We start from the raw sequence: 20138 nt of genomic DNA on the forward strand, positions 1-20138 counted from the left end.
CTGGGATGGGGGCGGGGGTGCACTGAAGGGAAGATGGGGCGATGCGGGGGGGTTGTGAGGCTGAGGGGAGCGAGGCTGGAATGGGGGAAGATGTGAGTGTGGGGCACTGCGAGGGAAGGGGGATGTGGGGAGGCTGATGGGGGAAGGGGGGAGATGCCAAGGCAGCTTCTCCGCCCCATGGGACATGAGGGGGGAGGGGCGGAGAGAAGCTCTTCTCCTCCTGGAACTGGTCAAACCGGCTTTGGGTGGGATCAGGGGACAAACCCCTCAGGGTGCAGAAGCTACAAGGCAAAAACCCAGACCCCGCCCCCCCACGGCTCCCAGTTTGTAATTGTCAGACACACCCGTGCTGATGGGGTCTGTGTGTCCTCAGTGTTGGGGGCTGCCCGAGGCCCTGGTCTGATTTCCGGGCAGGATTCCGATCTGAGGGTACATCTACACTACAGGGGGGAGTCGATTTAAGATACGCAAATTAAGCTACGTGAATAGCGTAGCTGAATTCGACGTATCGCAGCCGACTTACCCCGCTGTGAGGACGGCGGCAAAATCAACTTCTGCGGCTTTCTGTCGGCGGCGCTTACTCCCACCTCCGCTGGTGGAGTAAGAGCGCCGATTTGGGGATCGGTTGTCGGGACGCGATAAATCGATCCCCGAGAGGTTGATTTCTACCCGCTGATTCAGGCGGGTAGTGTAGACCTAGCCTCAGTGTCAGACCAGAGTCACTCCGGGCTCTGGCAGTGGGGGAGTGTGGGTGGGCCAATGGGATCAGCCTCTGCCTGCCTGTCCCTGGGGGCTGCCAGGGGAGTCCAGGGCAGCTCATTATTCAGGTGTTGCCACCAGAGGTCTCTGGCGGTTGCTAAGAGAGGGGTTTACACTGCAATGGGGGGCAATCCCCCAAAGTGGCCCCTTTAGTTCTGCTCTTTTTCTAGTGTTTGGTTCAGAGATACTGTTACTGGGAGGGTCTGAAGAGCCTGGGAGAAATCATGGTGTGACATGGACTGAAGCCCCTTCTGTAACCTCCCCCATCGCCCCTCTCACTGGGACAGGCTGAGGACTAGGGGAGGAGGGCTAGCTCAGTAGTTGGAGCATTGGCCTGCTAAACCCAGGGTTGTGAGTTCAATCCTTGAGGGGGCCATTTAGGGATCTGGGGCAAAATCAGTACTTGGCCCTGCTAGTGAAGGCAGGGGGCTGGACTCAATGCCCTTTGAAGGTCCCTTCCAGTTCTATGAGATAGGTATATCTCCATATATTTTTTTTTAAAAAAAGGATCACATCCACATTTCACTCCAGATCCGTCCCTCTTACGGGGAAAGGAAATGGCTGTGATGGAGACAGCTCAGGTAGGGGATTTTTAGGGAGGGGCTGGGCAGGGGGAGGGGGAGGGGGAGACAGGGTGTGATAAACCTGCTGATTCATTCTTCCAAGACAAGGCTAACCTTAACCCTAACACCGCGCGATTTGTAGAAGCGGGGATTGTGCGAGGCGGATGGGAAAACTACATGGGAAGCTGTTTTCTAACCTTGCTTTAAGATGACAATGGACTGCTGACTAAGATAATGGGGAGGAAAATGTATAAACAAGATTCAGCTGTATCCGTTGATATATGCGAGGGGAACCTGTAAATACGTGCTTTAAACTGTTGTACTTTGGAGACCTGCCTAAGGAAGGGGAACCCCCTGTTCATAGGCTCCCCCTGCAATTGCTTGAAATAAACTGCCTCTGACTTGCTGCTAACAAACACAAGAGTGAAGACTCTGTTTCTTCCACAGGAATCTGGGGGTGACATGGACTGAAGCCCCTTCTGTAACCTCCCCCATCGCCCCTCTTGCCCTGACAGGCTGAGGAATCACGTTCACATGTTGCTCCAGATCCTCCCGTCTTCCAGGAGACAGGGAAGGGAAATGTCTGTGATGGAGCCAGCTCAGGTAGGGGAATTTCAGGGAGCTGCTGGGCAGAGGGAGGGAGAGGAAGGGCAGAGACAGGGTGTGATAAACCTGCTGATTTTCTGAGTAGGCCCATTGGTGGTGGGGGAGGGGAGATGGGACCTTCCCCCATTTCTCAAACAGGATATAACCCCCCTCGCAGGGCTGGGAACATTTTCCAGACTCCCAGTGTTGGAGCCTGAACCCACTAGCCTGAGGCTGCTGTGAAATACGAAGAGAAGCTGTTGGGATTCCTGTCCCTGTCCCTGGCTCAGAGCTCGGCTTCCCGTATCAACCTGTGTCTGATAGGCATGTGGGAAATGAGAAGTCCCGGCCGTGCTCCGTGTGCTGGGAGGGACAAGGAGCTCTCACCTTTTCCCACACCCTGAAGCCTCCTGGCTGCTCTAAGCAGGGTTTGGGTGGGATTCTGCTACTCTGGCCCTCCCAGAGCTTCATGTTTTTTTTCCTTTCCCATAAGTAGTGGGATTGAGGCTGGGGCAACAGGTTTCTGAGTGGGGGACTCTTGTTGTTTCAGATGCCGGTGACCTTCGAGGAGGTGGCTGTGTATTTCACCCAGGGACAGGGGGCTCTGCTGGACCCCGCTCAGAGAGCCCTCTACAGGGACGTCATGCAAGAGAACTACGAGATGGTGACCTCGCTGGGTAAGGGATTCCCGTCCCCTCAGTTATTAGAAGCCGTGGGGTCTGCATATCTGAATCTGGTCAGGTTCTTCCCCGGTCAGTTAGATCAGAGGTGAGTGAGTTCCATAATGCACAGCTGCCATGTGAGAGAGACTTGCATCTCCGTGCCCTCTCCAGTGGGACATGGGTGTCAAAACCCAATGGACAAGTTAAACCATCCCCATCCCTCCAGCTTTCAAAGGGGCATAAATCCAGCGTTGTCCTGTCTGTGTTGTTTCTCGGCTGCACACACAATCCCTCTTTCCCCTGCTCCTTGGAAATAGCTCCAGTGATGGGGAAGGCTCCGGGGTCTGCGGGTTTAGAAAGAGGCAGGGGTTTAAGTGCAGAGCTGTGTGTGAGTCAGCAAGGCCCCCAGAGCGCACACGCACAGATCCTGGGAACGCCTATTGAGGGTGTAGTAATAATTCAGCTCACCTCCCCAGACAACTTCCTCTGTGCGAGGGGACTCAGTGACCATGTTCCCATCCTCTTGGATTCCACGTTCCTCCAGCAGAGCACAGGGAAACGTTCCACTCACAGAATGTCCTTTGTTACAAATACTCCACCAATGCTCCATGCACCCTGATCTGGTCTGATTTCACCCTCTGCACAGGATTTCCCATTCCCAAACCTGAGCTGATCGCCCGGCTGGAACAAGGGGAAGAGCTGTGGGTGCCCAATCTCCAGGTCTGCGAGGAAAGAAGGCTTCTGAGATGCACCCGTACAGGTGAGGACTGACACAAAAATCATCTGGGGAATGAAGGAAAAAGTTTAGAATCCCCAAATATGGTGTGAATAACGCCCTCAGTTCTTCCTCATCTCACCCAGAGCAGGGCTATGGTCAGCAAATATCGCTCACGCCGTTCCACCCAGACTGTTAGCTGCAGGAGTTTCCTTCCCATCTCTCCTTCCCTATGAGTGTTTGGGTGGGATGTGGAGGCAAAATCCAATTTCTCAGACTGTGTGTTGGGTTTTCCCTCTGTGCTATTCCTCTTTCTCCCCAGCACAATGCCTCCTGTCTGGATTGTCTCTCTCTCCTAGCAGGTGCTGAGCGAGGGAGTGAGAACGAGGAGGGGAATCATCATGAGGAAGTTCCTGGTGAAGTGGAACCACACTGGACCTTTGTGGGAAGAGCTGAAGGGAATTTTTCCCAGTGCTTGGAGCAGGCAGAAGCCTGGGGAAATTGGCACAGGTCAGAGAGGCTTCTGGGACACCTCCCAGGGAAGAAAGTGGATGAATCTATTAATGGTGGAGGACGAGACGAAGACCCCAGAGCGCAGCAGACAAATTCCAAGGAAGATACACCCTGTCACTGCCTGCAGTGTGGGAAAGGATTCATTGTGAGATTACAGCGTGTGACACATCAGACAATCCATACTGGAAAGAAACACTTTCAATGCTTGGACCGTGAGGAAAGCTTCAATAAGCACTCAGATCTTAATAACCATGGGAGAAGCCACACTGTAGAGAAGCCCATTCAATGCCTTGAGTGCAGGAAATGTTTCAGGTCAAAATCAGCACTAAATTCACATGAGAAAAGCCACACAGGAGAGAGACACCATAAGTGCTTAGACTGTGGGAAAAGTTTCAAACGGAAGTCAGACCTTGCTAAACATCAGTCAATCCACACAGGAGAGAGAGCCCATAAGTGCTTAGACTGTGGAAAAAGTTTCAGGCGGAAGTCAGACCTTGTTAAACATCAGGCAATCCACACAGGAGAGAGATCCCATAAGTGCTTGGACTGTGGGAAAAGTTTCACTTGGAGATCATCCCTTGTTAATCATCAGGCAATCCACACAGGAGAGAGACCCCATAAGTGCTTGGATTGTGGGAAAAGTTTCACATGGAGAACTGGCCTTGTTAAACATCAGGATATCCACACAAGAGAGAGACCCCATAAGTGCTTGGACTGTGGGAAAAGTTTCACACGGAGGTCAAACCTTGTTAAACATCAGGTAATCCACAGAGGAGAGAGACCCCATAAGTGCTTTGACTGTGGGAAAAGTTTCATACAGAGGTCACACCTTGTTAAACATCAGGCAATCCACACAGGAGAAAGACCCCACAAGTGCTTGGACTGTGGGAAAAGTTTCATACAGAGGTCACACCTTGTTAAACATCAGGCAATCCACAGAGGAGAGAGACCCCATAAGTGCTTGGACTGTGGGAAAAGTTTCAAATGGAGAATAGGCCTTGTTGAACATCAGGCAATCCACACAGGAGAAAGACCGCACAAGTGTTTGGACTGCGGTAAAAGTTTCATACGGAGGTCAAAACTTGGTAAACATCAGGCAATCCATACAGGAGAGAGACCCCACAAGTGCTTGGACTGTGGGAAAGGTTTCATACAGAGGTCAGACCTTGTTAATCATCAGGCAATCCATACAGGAGAGAGACCCCATAAGTGCTTCGAGTGTGGGAAAGGTTTCATACGGAGGTCAGACCTCATGAAACATGGAAGAAGCCACACAAGATGTAAACCTCTGTGAGACATGGCAAAAAAGTGTTAAGCAACTTGCGTGTAATTGACTCAGATTCAACCTTTAGACAGATATTTTAAAAGTGTCCCCACCTTATATAATCTAGAGTTTGAAATGTAAACATGTATTGTTAAAGATTTGGAAGAAGAGGGGTAATTGTAGTGGTCTATGTTTAGCTATATCTTGTTAGAGGTTAACAATTTATCCCAAGGGTTCCTGTATTCTGTTAATTCAGGGATCAGTAAGTCAGAGATTATACCCGTTTCCCATGCCACCTGCCCAATTCTAGCTCAGTCTCATTGAATTCACTGGGGGTAGGGGCTGAAGGGTGGAGGGAATGTTTATAGCTGAAATTACCAAAATGTGTTTTACAAGGTTAATGTCAATGGGATCTGTTCCGCTCTCCTGCTCGGACATTTTCTCTGGGGATCCCGGAGACGGAAAGGAGCAGGTGTTACCAGCTTGGCTACCAGTCCCCATGGTGACTCTCTACACTAGCAATTCTCAAACTGTGAGCAGAGCATCCCAAGGGAGGCACAGGAATATGTCAAGGGTGGCGTGATCAGTGTGGGTTGGTTGGTTTTTTTTAAAGAGCACTGGCTGTCGGCCCTGGGTGGCTGGGGCTCATGAAGAAGGAACAGGCCTAGCCGGGAGGTGGGAATAAATGCTCAGGCTCTCAAACCCAGGTGGAGTAGCAGCACAGAAGGGTGGCAATGGGGTGATAAGTCTTTTCACGTGGCCACCCCAACTTCTGTGCTGCTATTGGAGTCCTTCAGAGCTGGGCGCATCACCAGCAACTACTCTGCCGTTAGAGCTAGGTGGCAATATATGTGCTTGTGAGGGTGGGGGCATAAATGACCACAGACAAATGGAAGGGGGGGGTGATGAAACACATTTGAGAGCCACTGGTCTACACTATTATGATCACCACGTTTAGAAAATGATAAATGTACAAAGTATGTCTTGTGAGATATCATAGAAAAAGTCATCATCTGCTGAATATTATTGTCTGGTTAAAATGTGTCTCTCGGGAGCGTCGCAGAGCTGAATCCAGGGGCCCCCCTGCCATGGCCGGGAGTGCCATGGAACTGAAGCTGGCAGTTCCCCCCATCCCCGAAGCCGGGAGCAGCGGGCAGTCAGGAGGCGGCGTGGCCCCCCCCATCCCCAAATCCCGGAGCAGTCGGGAGGCTTAAGCTGGGAGCTCCAACGCCCTGCCCCCTGAAGCTGTGAGTTGTACTGGGAGCCCCCCTGCCGCCTGCACCCTGAGCATCCACCCCGCCCATACACAGTCCTTAGCTACCCCCCTGCCCGCACCCGAAGCAGTTTTCAAACTTTTTGAACTGAGTCCCCCCCTTTGAATTATATTTTTTGGTTGCATCCCCCCACTACCCAGACAGGTGGGTGGCCTCCTGAGTGAGTCAGGGGGTGGAGGTGCCGTGCCCTCCCTGGACCTTGTTATGTGGAACTGGCTTGAGCCCTGCCAGCCCTTGCCTTCCTCCCCCCCGCCCCAAATAGAAGTAAAACTATGCCTATGCCCAAGGGTGTCCCGCTGGCCCAGAGCCTCACACTGTGCCGCCCCTCCCCCCCGCTTGGGCCCTGGTGTTTTTATAGGATGCAGAAGGGGGCGTCAGCAAGAAAAAGGTTGAGAACCCCTGACCTGAAGGACGGCTGGACGCTCACTTATGCCACAGACTGACTGTCACCTGCCCCTCGGCTGAGGTGTGAGCTTCAAAGAGGAGAGTGGTATAAAAACATAAGCGAGAATTGTCTCCATTTTTACATCTCCCCCATCTTTACAGAAGGCAACAAGGTGGCTTTAAAGGCAACAAGGGCTTTGCACTGGGGAGGGCGGACCAAGGCTGGAAGGAAATCCATCCTGGGTACTAAGAACTGAACTGCCTGCAACAGCGGGTGGGGTCGGAAATCCTGTTTGCTTCGCATCTTCCTTAGCTTGGTAAAATTTAAGATTTAAAATACATGTTTTAATTTTATTTTTGTAACTAGTTCTGACCTTTTACATCTTTCTCACTTGAAAACCCTGAAAACCCCCTTCCTCCAGTTAATAAACTGGTTTTAGTGTTTTGTCTGGGCTGTGTGTTTGTTTGGGGGATTTGACTTGAAAGAACAAGGCTGTGGCGTAATCAGGCCCCTTTGTGGGGATGACCAACTAATTATTGAATTTGTCCATCACAGTGAACAGACTGAGCAGTCCAAGATGCACATTCCCGGGGTGCAAGGCTGGGAGTAGAAAACTGGCTGATGTTGCTTTGTCGATTGGTAAGTTCCTGAGTGTCTGGCTAGTCGCACTCAGTACAGTGCAGCCAGGAGTGTTGGTGTCACTAGGCATAAGCCTAGGTAACTTGGGAGGGTGGAAGACCACGAGTGTCGATGAAGCCTTCCTGCTCTAGGCCTAAATGAACCAAAGCTCCTCCCTGGTTGAACTTTAATTGACTTAAAAAGCCAGCAACAGAAAATGGAATGTGTAACAGTCAGTTATCAGTTGCAACACCGCTCAAACCGGTACAAAGCGGTAGTAATAAGGCCTGCATGCTTCTGGCTGAAGGGCAAGATAACGGTTCAAAAGAAAAGTTACTAACGAGCTAGACTTATAGCTGCCGAGATGACTTAACTGCTTAAGGTAACTGCTATAGGAGAAGAGAGGGAGAAGGGGGGGGAAAGGGAAGAGCTTAGCTAAAGTAAAGTATAAAAAGAGAAACATTGCTTATGTTGGTGTGCTTGATCTGAGACGTGGCAGTCTCCTTGCACCGCTTTGAGATCTCAAATAAACTTTGATTGCTTCTCCACCCTGGTGTGTTTATTGGCGTGGCGCACACCAGGCAACAAATCCCGCTGTTGCCCCCTCGGGCACACTGTGTCGGCAACAGGAGTGACTTTGAAGGCTGGTGACTGTGTGTGAGCAGAGCGTGGAGGGGTTTGTTGTTCACACAGGGAAGCAGTGTAAAACATGTCCTGGGATGGAGAATTAAACAACAGTCACTGCTGGCTCTGGCACGGGGGAGTGCGGATGGGCCTATGGGATCAGTCCCTGGGGGCTGCCGGGGCAGGACAGGGAGGCTCAGGCATTAGTTGCTGCCACCAGAAGGCTCCAGTTCTGGCTAAGGGAGAGGAGGAGGCTGGTTGGTGTGTCTCCCTGCTCATGATTTTACAGCCCTGGAGTGGAGCTCCCTGGGTCAGAAGCTGCTTCCTCCTGAAGTTTAAACTGGGAGCCCAGAGTGAGACGCTGCTTCTTATGTAGCGGGGTCTGTACCGGGCAGAGAACTGCATTCACACACACCCCTCATGTGCCCAGCCCCGGGGGGAGACTTTCACCATGCCTAGAACCAGCCCCTGGGGCAGCCCCAGGCTCTGCTCACACCAGCCCTTGAGCCGGTTCCTGCAGGTGATGAGGAGACCCGGGGGGAAGCGCTGGGTCTGGGCAGGAAAGTGACTCTGCACAAAGGGCCCCTTTCAGGGACCTGTAGTGAGTTTGTACCAGAGGGGGAGGGGGCTCCTCATGGGTCTGCAGGTCCCAGAGCTGCTGCCCTCAGTGACACAGCCAGGCTCACCCTGGAGAGCAAATGCCCATGGGAACAGGACAGTCCCCAGTTCTCCCAGGCAGAGGGGGGGGGGAGGGAAAGAGACAGGAAATATGGTCGGGATTAGCTGGCGCATCTCTGTGGCCCTGAACCAGGTTTCCGAGTATAAACGCACCATGAGCATTTTGCGTGTAAGGCTAAGATTTTGTCCTGGATGTTTTTAGTAAAATCAGGGACAGGTCATGAGCAATAAAGCTAAATTTGCGGAAGTCCGTGACCTGTCTGTGACATTTACTAATAATATCCAGGACAAAATGGGGAGGGAGAAGGCTCCAGCACCCATGGCTGCTGGGGCTCTGGGGTCCTCATGGTGGCTGGGTAGCTGTGAGGGTCTGGTAGAGAGCTGCAGAGGCCCCATACCACCCGTGGCTCAGAGCTGCAGAGGCCCCCAACACTGCTCATGACAGCTAGGAACTGCAGGACCCCTATGGCCTGCAACAGTTCAGAGCTCTGGTGGGCAGCTCTGGACTGCAGCGGGTGGCAGGGGGACCCCGTAGCTCCTACCTGCCATGGTCTGAAGTCACAGATTTCATGACTTCTGCGAGCTCTATAGCAAAATTGTAGCCTTACTTATGTGCTCTGACCCTCTCTCATTAGCACAATGATTGCTAGTCCCTGAGTTTCTCCTTTGGGGCTGGATTGTCTCGTTCTCAGATAGACTCACGTTTTTCCAGGCCACGCTGAAAAGCATTTACTGTCTGTACAAAATGTGGTCTTTGGGATTCTGTGCTATTTCAGGTGGATGTGGCAGGGCCGCCCAGAGGATTCAGGGGGTCTGGGGTCTTCGGCGGCAGGGGTCCCCCGCCGCTGAACTGTGTTCACACTGACAGCTGCCTGCGCAATAGCGTGTTCACTTGCGGCGCTATTCGGAGCAGTGCACTCTGGGCAGCTACCCCACAGAGCGCCTCTTTCTCTTTTCCTGCTAAGACTTGTGGCAAGGCGGAAGGGGTCGCAGGGCATTCTGGGTCCTGTCCCAATGCCCTGTCATGCATTGCTTCGCTTCCCAGCAATCCCTGTGCTTCCGTCCGCATTTGGCGCCATCTTTCAATGGTTTGTGTACGGCGCGCCCTGCCCTGCCTCTTTCTGGCTGCAGGAATGGATCCCGAGCTGTTGACAAGAATGCTGTTCACACTAACCAAAACGTCACAAGTGGCAGTGGAGTTATTCCTCAAACTACAAAGGCAAGAGGAGTGCGACATTGATCTTGCCACGCGTAGTAGCTACGACACGAGATTTCTTGTGGCATTCACCGAGGTGCTGACCACTGTGGAACACCGCTTTTGGGCTTGGGAAACAAACACTGAGTGGTGGGACCACATCGTGATGCACGTCTGGGATGACGAGCAGTGGCTGCAGAACTTTCACACGAGGAAAGTCACTTCATGGGACTGTGTGATGAGCTCACCCCAGCCCTGCAGCACAAGGACATGAGAATGAGAGCTGCCCTGTCACTGGAGAAGCGCATGGCGATTGCACTGTGGAAGCTGGCTACTCCAGACTGCTACTGATCGGTCACTAACCAGTTTGGAGTGGAAAAGTCGACCGTTGGACTCGTGTTGATGCAAGTTTGCAAGGCCATTAATCGCATCCTGCTCAGAAGAACCGTGACTCTAGGCAACATGCATGACATTGTGGATGGCTTTGCACAAATGGGTTTCCCTAACTGCAAAGGGGCAATAGATGGCATGCACATTCCAATTCTGGCACCAGACCACCTAGCCACCAAGTACATTAATCACAAAGGGTATTTCTCAATGGTTCTCCAGGCACTTGTGGATCACCGTAGGAGTTTCACAGACATTAACGCAGGCTGGTCTGGAAAGGTGCATGACACACGCATCTTTCAGAACATTGGCCTGTTCAAGCAGGGACTTTCTTCCTGGACCAGAAGATCACCATGAGAAAAGGTGAAATGCCTATTGTGATCCTGGGAGACCCTGCCTACCCCTTAATGCCGTGGCTCATGAAGCCATACACGGGGCAACTTGACAGCAGCAAGGGGATCACCACTGAGTATCGTGTCCAGCCTTTGTAGAACCCGCAGCTCCTGGGTGCAGTTCTGGAGCGGTGGTTTGCCTCCCATGCCTTGTGGTAGGCGTTCCGCAGCTCCTGCACTCTGACCCTTCAGTGCAATGTGTCTCTGTCATGGCCCTTTTCTATCATGCATTTAGAAATCTGTCCATAGGTATCAAAATTCCAACGGCTGGAGCACAGCTGCCTCCTCTCCCCAAATACCTATGAGGTTCATATGAGGCTCAGCATTACTCCAAGTGGGGAATCGCCTGGTGCATGGAGCCGGCGTGGCCACCTGGAAAGATGCACTTAGACCACTGCACGCATCACCGAGCAAACAGGACGGGGACTTTTAAATTTACAAAGGAATGTCTGGGGTGGGGCTGACGGTCATCTGAGGGCAGGGCACTAAAGTTCAAAACGATGGCCCGAGATTTGAGAACAGGCATTGTGGGACACCTCCCGGAGGCCAATCGCAGCACTGTAATCACCACGGTGTCTACACTGGCACCGCAGCGCTGTAGCCACAGCGCAGAAAGCTCTACGCCTCTCGTCGAGGTGGTTTTCTTAAAGTGCTACAATGGTGCAGTTTCTGCGCACTAAGTGGCTTGGCAGTGTGTGCACCTCGGGAATTACAGCGCAGAAGGCTGCTTTACTGTGCACAAACTTGCCAGTGTAGTACCAAAAGACAGGAAAGGCCAATGAGAAATAAAGTCCCTGAGACTAGTCCCCAGGGCCAATGGGGAGAGGCTAACACTCTAGGTCAGCCTCATTGACAGGACAGGCAGGCCAATGAGGGAGGCAGGAGCCCGTCCTCTGTGTGAGCTGGAGCTGCCTGCCAGAGAAGGGCAGAGCTAAGGGGAGAGTAGCAGCCTGAGCTGGGCTGGAGGCAGAGGGAAGCTGGGGCTGGAGCAGTCCGGAGCTAGGTGCCGTGAACAGCTGGGGAGTAGGGTGACCAGATGTCCCGATTTTATAGGGACAGTCCCAATGTTTGGGTCTTTTTCTTATATAGGCTCCTATTACCCCCTACCCCCTGTCCCAATTTTTCCCACTTGCTGTCTGGTCACCCTACTGGGGAGAGCGAGGGTAGACCCTGGGCAGCGTGGGATGACATCATGTTTTCCTTTCCCCTTTATTCCTTTTTTTTTTATTACTTGCTGTTTAATAAATTGTAATTCTTCTGAACTCTGTGCAATCAGGGAAGCGTCCAGAGTGAAGAGAGCACCCCAGACTGGGGATATCACACCCTGTCCTCCGTCTGAGTGATAGCAACAAGATTGGGGGTGAAGCCCCCTCAGGAATTCTGGGCCCAGCCTTTTCGGGGTTTCAGGGACTAGAGTGGAAGGGGAGTCCTCGAGGTCAGGCAGGCCTATGGGTAAGAGGAGTGGGAGCGAAGACTCAGATCTTTCTGCTATTCAATTCCGTTGGGGAGGTGAATAAGTCAGAAAAGTTCCCCACACTAGTAGGATGGCTCTCTCTCTGACCTCTGTGCATATTTATGGGTTTCTCCTAAAGTTCGTTAGGTTTATGGGGGAAGTGTCAGAGCCGGCAGCAGTGAGAGTTGCTGGCCACACTGTGAGGCCACCAAATTTGGTCGTGAGAATCCCTGGGCTAGACACTCATGATGGGTCCTTCTGACCTTAGAGCCTGTGAGTGGAACAGGAGCGGGACACAGAGATGCTGCAGCGCGATGGGTTGATCGCTAGGACCCAGGAGCTGCTGGGAGGCGGCTCTGGGGGGAGCGATCGCTGGGCTCAGGCCCGGCAGCAGGAAGTGACTCGCAGCCGCTGCGGTGACTCTGGCTCCAGGCTCCTGGCGAGATCCCCGAGCCCCGGCGGCTGGTGCTGGGAGCCCGGAGCCCGGGCTGCAGCCGGGAGAGGGGAATCTCCAGCAGGGCCCTTCCCGCTGCTCCCCAGGAGCCTCTCCCAGGGCAGAGCCCCCAGCCCGGCCAGGCCCCTTCCCGGCCCGGCCCCAGCCCCAGGGGGCCCCGCTCGGAGGGAAGGTGAGAGAGACCCGCCCCCCCCCCGCACCCCCGGGCTGCAGGGGGAGGAGGATAAAGAGGGGCAGGGGGTGAGGGCAGGCGGGGGGAGCGGGGTGGGGGAAGGAGGCGGGCGCTGGGGATGCGGGGTCAGGCTGGGATGGGGGCGGGGGTGCACTGAAGGGAAGATGGGGCGATCGGGGGGATTGTGGGGCTGAGGGGAGCGAGGCTGGAATGGGGGAAGATGTGAGTGGGGGGCACTGCGAGGGAAGGGGGATGTGGGGACGCTGGCGGGGGAAGCGGGGCAGATGCCAAGGCAGCTTCTCCGCCCCATGGGACACGAGGGGGGAGGGGCGGAGAGAAGCTCTTCTCCTCCTGGAACTGGTCAAACCGGCTTTGGGAGGGATCAGGGGACGAACCCCTCAGGGCGCAGAAGCTACAAGGCAAAAACCTTGATCCCCTCCCTCCCGCAGACACCCTGCTCCCAGTGTGTTATTGTCACACACCCGTGTTGGTGGTGTCTGTGTGTCCTGAGTTTTGGGGACTGCCCGGGGCCCTGGTCTGATTTCCCTGCAGGTTTCAGATCTCAATCATACCGGTGTCAGGCCGGAGTCACTGTTGGCTCTGGCAGGGGGTGAGTGCAGATGGGCCAATGGGATCAGTCTCTGCCTGCCTGTCCCTGGGGGCTGCCGGGGATGTCCAGGGCAGCTCATTCTTTAGGTGATGCCACCAGAGGGCTCTGGCTGTTGCTCAGGGAGAGGGGTTTACACTGCAATGGGGGGCAATCCCCCAAAGTGGCCCCTTTAATTCTGCTCTTTTTCTAGCATTTGGCTCAGAGATGCTGTTACTGAAGAGCCTGGTGGGAATCGGGATGTGATGTGGACTGAAGCCCCTTTCTGTAACCTCCCCCATCGCCCCTCTCGCCCTGACAGGCTGAGGAATCACATCCATGTTTTGCTCCAGATCGTCCCATTGTGCAGGAGACAGGGAAGGGAAATGGCTGTGATGGAGCCAGCTCAGGTAGGGGATTTTCAGGGAGCTGCTGGCCGGGCAGCAGGGAGAAGCAGGGAGGAGACAGGGTGTGATGAACCTGATGATTTTCTGAGTAGGCCCATTGCTGGTGGGGGAGGGGACATTCCCCCATTTCTCAAACAGTATATAACCCTCTCGGCAGGGCTGGGAACATTTTCCAGGCTTCCAGTGCTGGAACCTGAATCCACTGGCCTGAGGCTGCTGTGAAATACGAAGGGAAGCTGTTGGGATTCCTGTCCCTGTCCCCGGCTCAGAGCTCTGCTTCCCGTATCAGCCTGTGGCTGGCAGGCATGTGGGAAAAGAGAAGACCCTGCCCTGCTCCGTGTGCTGGCGGGGACAAGGAGCTCTCTCTCACCTTCTCCCCACCCCCTGAAGCCTCCTGGCTGCTCTGAGCAGGGTGGGGGTAGGATTCTGCTATTCTGGCTCTCCCAGGGCTTCCATTTCTTTATCCTTTGTCCCGTAAGACGACTGGGATTGTGGCTGGGGCAGCAGGTGCTGAGTGGGGGACTTTTGTTCTATCAGATGCCGGTGACCTTCGAGGAGGTGGCTGTGTATTTCACCCAGGGGCAGGGGGCTCTGCTGGACCCCGCTCAGAGAGCCCTCTACAGGGACGTCATGCAGGAGAACTATGAGACGGTGACCTCGCTGGGTAAGGGATTCCCATTCTCTCGGTTATTGGAAGCCGTGGGGTCTGCGAGTCTTTATTTGGTCATGTTTTTCCCTGGTCAATAAGATTAGAGGCGAGTGGGTTCCCTAATGCATAACTGCCGTGTGAGAGAGACTTGCATCTCTGTGCCCTCTCTAGTGGGACGCGGTATCAAAACCTAATGGACAAGTTAAACCATCCCCACCCCTCCAGCTTTCAAAGGGGCATAAATCCAGCATTGTCCTGTGTGTTGTTTTTCGGCTGCAGAAAAAATCCCTGTTCACCTCCCTCCTTGGGACTAGCTCCAGCCATGGGGAGGGCTCTGGGCTCTGCAGGTTTAGAAAGAGGCAGGGGTTTAAGTGCAGAGTTGTGTGAGAGTCAGCAAGGCCCCCAGAGCGCACAGATCCTGGGAATGCCTAGTGAGGGTGTAGTAATAATTCAACTCACCTCCCCAGACAACCTCCTCTGCTCAAGGGGGCTCAGTGACAATTTTCACATCCTCTTGGATTCCACGTTCCTCCATCAGAGCACAGGGACAGGTTCCACTCACGGAATGTCCTTTCTCACAAATACTCCACCAATGCTCCATGCACCCTGATCTGGTCTGATTTCCCCTTCTGCACAGGATTTCCCATTCCCAAACCTGAGCTGATCTCCCTCCTGGAACGAGGGGAAGAGCCGTGGGTGCCCAATCTCCAGGCCTGCGAGGAAAGAGAGATCCTGAGTGGTGCCCACATAGGTGAGGACTGACACACAAATCATTTGGGGAATGAAGGCAAAAGTTGAGAATACCAAAATATGGTGTGAATAACGCCCTCAGTTCTTCCTCATCTCATCCAGCGCAGAGCTGTAGTCAGCAGATATCTCTCTCGCCATGCCACCCAAGCCTCTTAGCTACAGGAGTTTCCTTCCCGTTTCTCCTTCCCTGTGAGTATTTGGGTGGGATGTGGAGGCAGAATCCAATTGCTCAGTCTTTGTGTCGGGTTTTCCCTCAGTGCTATTCCTCTTTCTCCCCAGCACAATGACTCCTGTCTGGATTGTCTCTCTCCCAACAGGTGCTGAGCGAGGGAGTGAGAATGAGGAGGGGAATCATATTGAGGAAGTTCCTGAGGAAGTGAAACCACAGGGGACCTTTGTGGGAAGAACTGAAGGGAATTTTTCCCAGTGCTGGGATGAGGGAGAATCCTGGGGAAAATGGCAAAGGTCAGAGACGCTTCTGGGAAACCATCCATGGAAAAAAGTGGATGAATCTATTAACGGTTTGGGAGGAGACAAGGATCCCAGAGCTCAGCAGACAAATCCCGAGGAAGAGACACCCTGTCACTGCCTGCAGTGTGGGAAAGGATTCATTGTGAGATCACAGTTTGTGACACATCAGACAATCCATACTGGAGAGAAACTCCTTCAATGCTTGGACCATGGGGAAACCTTCAGTAACCTCTCATATGTTAATAACCATGGGAGAAGCCACACTGGAGAGAAACCCATTCAGTGCCTTGAGTGCAGGAAATATTTCAGTTCAAAGTCAGCACTAATTTCACATGAGAAAGGCCACACAGGAGAGAGACCCCACAAGTGTTTGGACTGTGGGAAAAGTTTCCTACGAAGGTCAAACCTTGTTAATCATAAGGCAATCCACACAGGAGAGAGACCTCACAAGTGCTTGGACTGTGGGAAAAGTTTCATACAGAGGTCAAACCTTGTTAATCATCAGACAATCCATACAGGAGAGAGACCCCATAAGTGCTTGGACTGTGGGAAAAGTTTCACTTGGAGAGCATCCCTTCTTAATCATCAGGCAATCCATACAGGAGAGAGACCCCATAAGTGCTTGGACTGTGGGAAAAGTTTCACTTGGAGAGCATCCCTTCTTAATCATCAGGCAATCCACACTGGAGAGAGACCCCATAAGTGCTTGGATTGTGGGAAAAGTTTCATACGGAGGTCAGACCTTGCTAAACATCAGGTAATCCACACAGGAGAGAGACCCCACAGGTGCTTGGACTGTGGGAAAAGTTTCACTTGGAGATTATCCCTTGTTAATCATCAGGCAATCCACACTGGAGAGAGACCCCATAAGTGCTTGGACTGTGGGAAAAGTTTCATACGGAGGTTAGACCTTGCTAAACATCAGGTAATCCACACAGGAGAGTGATCCTATAAGTGCTTGAACTGTGGGAAAAATTTCACACGGAGATCACACCTCATTAAACATGGGAGAATCCACACAGGGTCTAGACTTCTGTATTTCATGGCAAGAAAGGGTAAAGCAGTTTGCATGCAATTGATTCAGATTCAACCTTTAGAGAGAGATTTTAAAAGTGTGTCCATCTGAGATAAGCTAGAGTTTGAAATGTAAACATGTATTATTAAAGACTTGGAAGAAGAGGGGTAACTGTAGTGGTCTATGTTTAGCTATATTTTGTTAGAGGTTAACAATTTATCCCAAGCGTTCCTGTATTCTGTTAATTCAGGGATCAGTAATTCAGAGATATTATACCCATTGCCCCTGCCACCTGCCCAATTCTAGCTCAGTCTCATTGAAATAGCTGGGGTTAGGGGCTGAAGGATGGAGGGAATGTTTATAGCTGAAATCACCAAAATGTGTTTTGCAAGGTTAGTGTTAATCGGATCTTTTCCGCTCTCCTGCTCAGACATTTTCTCTGAGGATCCCGGAGATAGAAATGAGTAGGTGTTACCATATTGGCTACCAATCCTAAGGGTGACAAAACTAGGAATTCTCAAACTGTGGGGCAGGCCTCCCAAGGGAGGCACAGGAATGTGTCAAGAGAGATGTGACCTCTGTGGGTTGTTTGGGTTTTTTTTAAAGAGCACTGGCTGTTAGCTCCAGGTGGTTGGGACTTGTGAAGAAGGAGGGATAGCTCAGTGCTTTGAGCATTGGTCTGTTAAACCCAGCGTTGTGAGTTCAATCCTTGAGAGGGCCATTTAGGGAGCTGGGTCAAAAATCTGTCTGTGAGTTGGACTAGATGACTTTCTGAGGTCCCTTCCCACCCTGATATTCTATTCTATGACAGGCCTAGCTGGGAGGTGGGGATAGATGTTCATGCTCTTCACCTGAAGATGGGAGAAGTAAGGGTGTCAATGGGGTGATAAATCTGCTGTGAACAGTGATATGGGTGAATATCACTTTTCACGTGGCCACCCTAACTTCTGTGCTGCTATTGGAGTCCTTCAGAGCTGGGCACCTCACCAGCAACTACTCTGCCGTTAGAGCTGGGTTCCGATATATGTGCTTGTGAGGGTGGGGGAGTAAATGACCAAAGACATAAAGAAGGGATGGGGGCGGAAGGGGGGCTGATGAAACACATTTGAGAACCACTGGTCTACACTATTATGGGCACCACGTTTATAAAATGATAAATCTTCTCCAAAGTATGGCTTGTGAGGTATCATAGGAAAAGTCAGCGTCTGCTGAATATTATTGTCCCTTTGAAATATGTCTATCAGCACTGTCCATGGAGCTCTGAGAGTTTGCTGTATGTTTGTTACATGCTGGAAAACGCCCACAGACGCGCTCCTCAGAGACAATGGTACCTGCACACCAGCTAGGTGCTACGTGGCCAGTAATTGCTCAGCCGGCCATTCACCAGCTGTGGAGCTGGGAACAAGAGAGTTACAATTCACCGTAAGGACGGCTGCACGCTCACTTAGGCCACAGACTGATTGTCGCCTGCCCCCCGACTGGGGGGTGAACCTCAAAGAGGAGAGTGGTATAAAAGCACAAGGGAGAATTGCCTCCATTTTTACCGCTCCTCTCCCATCTTTACAGAAGTCAACAATATGCCTTGAAAGGCAACAGGGGCCTTGGACTGGGGAGGATGGACCAAGGCTAGAAGAAAATTCAGCCTGGGTACTAAGAACTGTGAACTGCCTGCAACATCGGGTGGGGTGGGAAATCCTGTTTGTTTTGTATCTTCCTTAGTTTGGTAAAATTTAGGATTTAAAATGCATTTTTATTTTTTTTAACCCGTTCTGACCTTTTACATCTTTCTCCCTTGTAATCCCTGAAAACCCTCTTGTTCCAGTTTAGTGTTTTGTCTGGACTGTGTGTTTTCATTGAAGTGTTTGGGGGATTGACTTGAGAGAACAAGGCTGTGGCCTAAACAGGCCCCTTTGTGGGGATGACAGACTGAGCAGTCCAAGATGCACATTCCCGGGGTGCAAGGCTGGGAATAGAAAACTGGCTGATGTTGCTGTGTCGACTGGTAAGTTCCTGAGTGTCTGGCTAATCGCACTCAGTACAGTGCAGCCAGGAGTGACTTTGCAGGCTGGTGGCTGTGTGTGAGCAGAGCGTGGAGGGGTTTGTTGTTCACACAGGAAAGCAGTGTAAAAGATGCCCTGGGATGGAGAATTAAGCAGTTCAACAGTCCAGATTGTACCCTGGGGTATGTCTCACACCCACTGTCTCCTGCGACCTAGCATGGCACCGTTGGGTTTTCATCATCCTGATTGTAGTGTATTAAACTGCTCCGCGTAGGAATGTGCTACTGGTAGCAGTTACTGATACATAATGGATTGTAAGAAACTGCTATTGTAGTAAACTGCTACCTGATGTAGCAAATGCCTACGGGTAGCAGTTTCTTGCACTATATTATATGTGAAATTGCTACACGTAGAAATGTGCTATCTGTAGCAGTTATGTATAGGTATAGATTGTAAGAAACAGCTTTTGTAAAAAGATGTTACTTCCCTCATGGCTCATGTTTTCTAGACCTTAATTTTTTTCCCCTCTTCTCTGGACTCTCTCCAATTTGTCCACATCTTTCCTGAAATGTGGTGCCCAGAACTGGACACAATATGCCAGATGAGACCTAATCAGCGCAGAGTAGAGCGGATATCCCAGAGTGATGTTCTGTTTTTTGCATAGATCCCTTTCCAGAGTATTCGTATTCAGCTTGTGGTCCAGATCCCTTTCCGCAGTGCTCCTTCCTAGGCAGTCGTTTCCCGTTTTGTGTGCGTGCAGCTTGTTATCATTCACAAACTTTATAATTGTGCTCTGTATGCCATTATCTCAATCATTGATTCAGATTTGGAATAGAAACTTATCCAGAACTGATCCCTGGAGAACCCCACTCGTTCTGCCCTTTCAGCCTGTGAATCACTGATAACTACTGTCGGAACTGTTTTCCAACTAGTTTTGCACCCATCTTATTTTAGCTCCATCTAGGTTGCATTTCCATAGTTTGTTTATGAGAAGGTCATGGGAGACAGTATCAAAAGCCTTACTAAAGGCAAGATAGACCAGTCCTACAGATAGCATTTTCACACATGTAAGAAATTGCCGCATCCCCGGCTCCGGCAGTGGCCCTCCCCGGCCGCTCGTCTTTGGCCGCTGCCCTCCCTGGCTCCGGCCGCCCTCCCAAGCTCTGGCCTGGCCCCGTGGCTCCAGCCACCCGGCTCCTGCTGTGGTGCGACGCGGCCGGGCTCCGGCAGCGCGGGTCCGGGTGCGGCGACGGCCATGGCCCTCCCCGGCTCCGGCCACCCGGCTCCCACTGCGTCCTCTGGTCCCGTGTCCCCAGGCTCCTGGCTCCGTCTGCAGCCGGACTGTAGTGCCACCAGCCACTCCAGGCAGCACAGTAAGGAGGCAGGGAGGGGGTGTTTGGAGAGAGGGCAGGGGAGTTTGGGGGGTGGTGGGGAGGTGGATAGGGGTTGGGGCAGTCAGAGGGCAGGGAACGGGGATTGAATAGGGGCAAGGGTTCCGGGAGGGCAGTCAGGAAGGAGCAGGGTTGGATGGGGTGGTGGAAGGCAGTCAGGGGCAGGGGGTCCAGGG

At 52.3% G+C, this 20138-nt stretch overlaps 3 protein-coding genes across 10 annotated transcripts in view; all 3 read left to right on the forward strand.

Annotated features, from left to right (window-relative positions):
- Positions 1 to 7164, forward strand: part of LOC117886925 (zinc finger protein OZF-like) — a 102231-nt gene extending 95067 nt beyond the window's left edge. Inside the window, exons 1-3 of one of the 3 annotated variants that reach the window (XM_034789076.1) lie at positions 2534 to 2584; positions 3216 to 3329; positions 3644 to 7164. In XM_034789076.1, coding sequence (XP_034644967.1) covers positions 2551 to 2584; positions 3216 to 3329; positions 3644 to 5091 — 1596 coding nt within the window. In that variant the 5' untranslated portion in view covers positions 2534 to 2550 and the 3' untranslated portion in view covers positions 5092 to 7164. Of the gene's footprint in view, positions 1 to 2533; positions 2585 to 3215; positions 3330 to 3643 lie in introns of those variants that run through there. The other 2 variants (XM_034789078.1, XM_034789077.1) reach the window with 2 other exon arrangements.
- The window catches only part of LOC117886897 (zinc finger protein 850-like), a 362115-nt gene that overhangs the window by 324232 nt on the left and 17745 nt on the right, over positions 1 to 20138 (forward strand). For 2 of the 6 annotated variants that reach the window (XM_034788997.1, XM_034788998.1), the window contains exon 1: positions 14302 to 14350. The exons of 1 other annotated variant lie outside the window; for it this stretch is intronic. In XM_034788997.1, coding sequence (XP_034644888.1) covers positions 14317 to 14350 — 34 coding nt within the window. In that variant the 5' untranslated portion in view covers positions 14302 to 14316. Of the gene's footprint in view, positions 1 to 12472; positions 12694 to 13601; positions 13690 to 14295; positions 14351 to 14972; positions 15087 to 15127; positions 15275 to 15402; positions 15432 to 20138 lie in introns of those variants that run through there. 3 more of the 6 variants (XM_034789001.1, XM_034788996.1, XM_034789002.1) reach the window with 3 other exon arrangements.
- Positions 1 to 20138, forward strand: part of LOC117887100 (zinc finger protein 208-like) — an 882934-nt gene that overhangs the window by 256519 nt on the left and 606277 nt on the right. The window lies entirely within an intron of this gene.

Source organism: Trachemys scripta, chromosome 14, assembly GCF_013100865.1.
Source record: "Trachemys scripta elegans isolate TJP31775 chromosome 14, CAS_Tse_1.0, whole genome shotgun sequence".
NCBI lineage: Eukaryota > Metazoa > Chordata > Testudines > Emydidae > Trachemys > Trachemys scripta.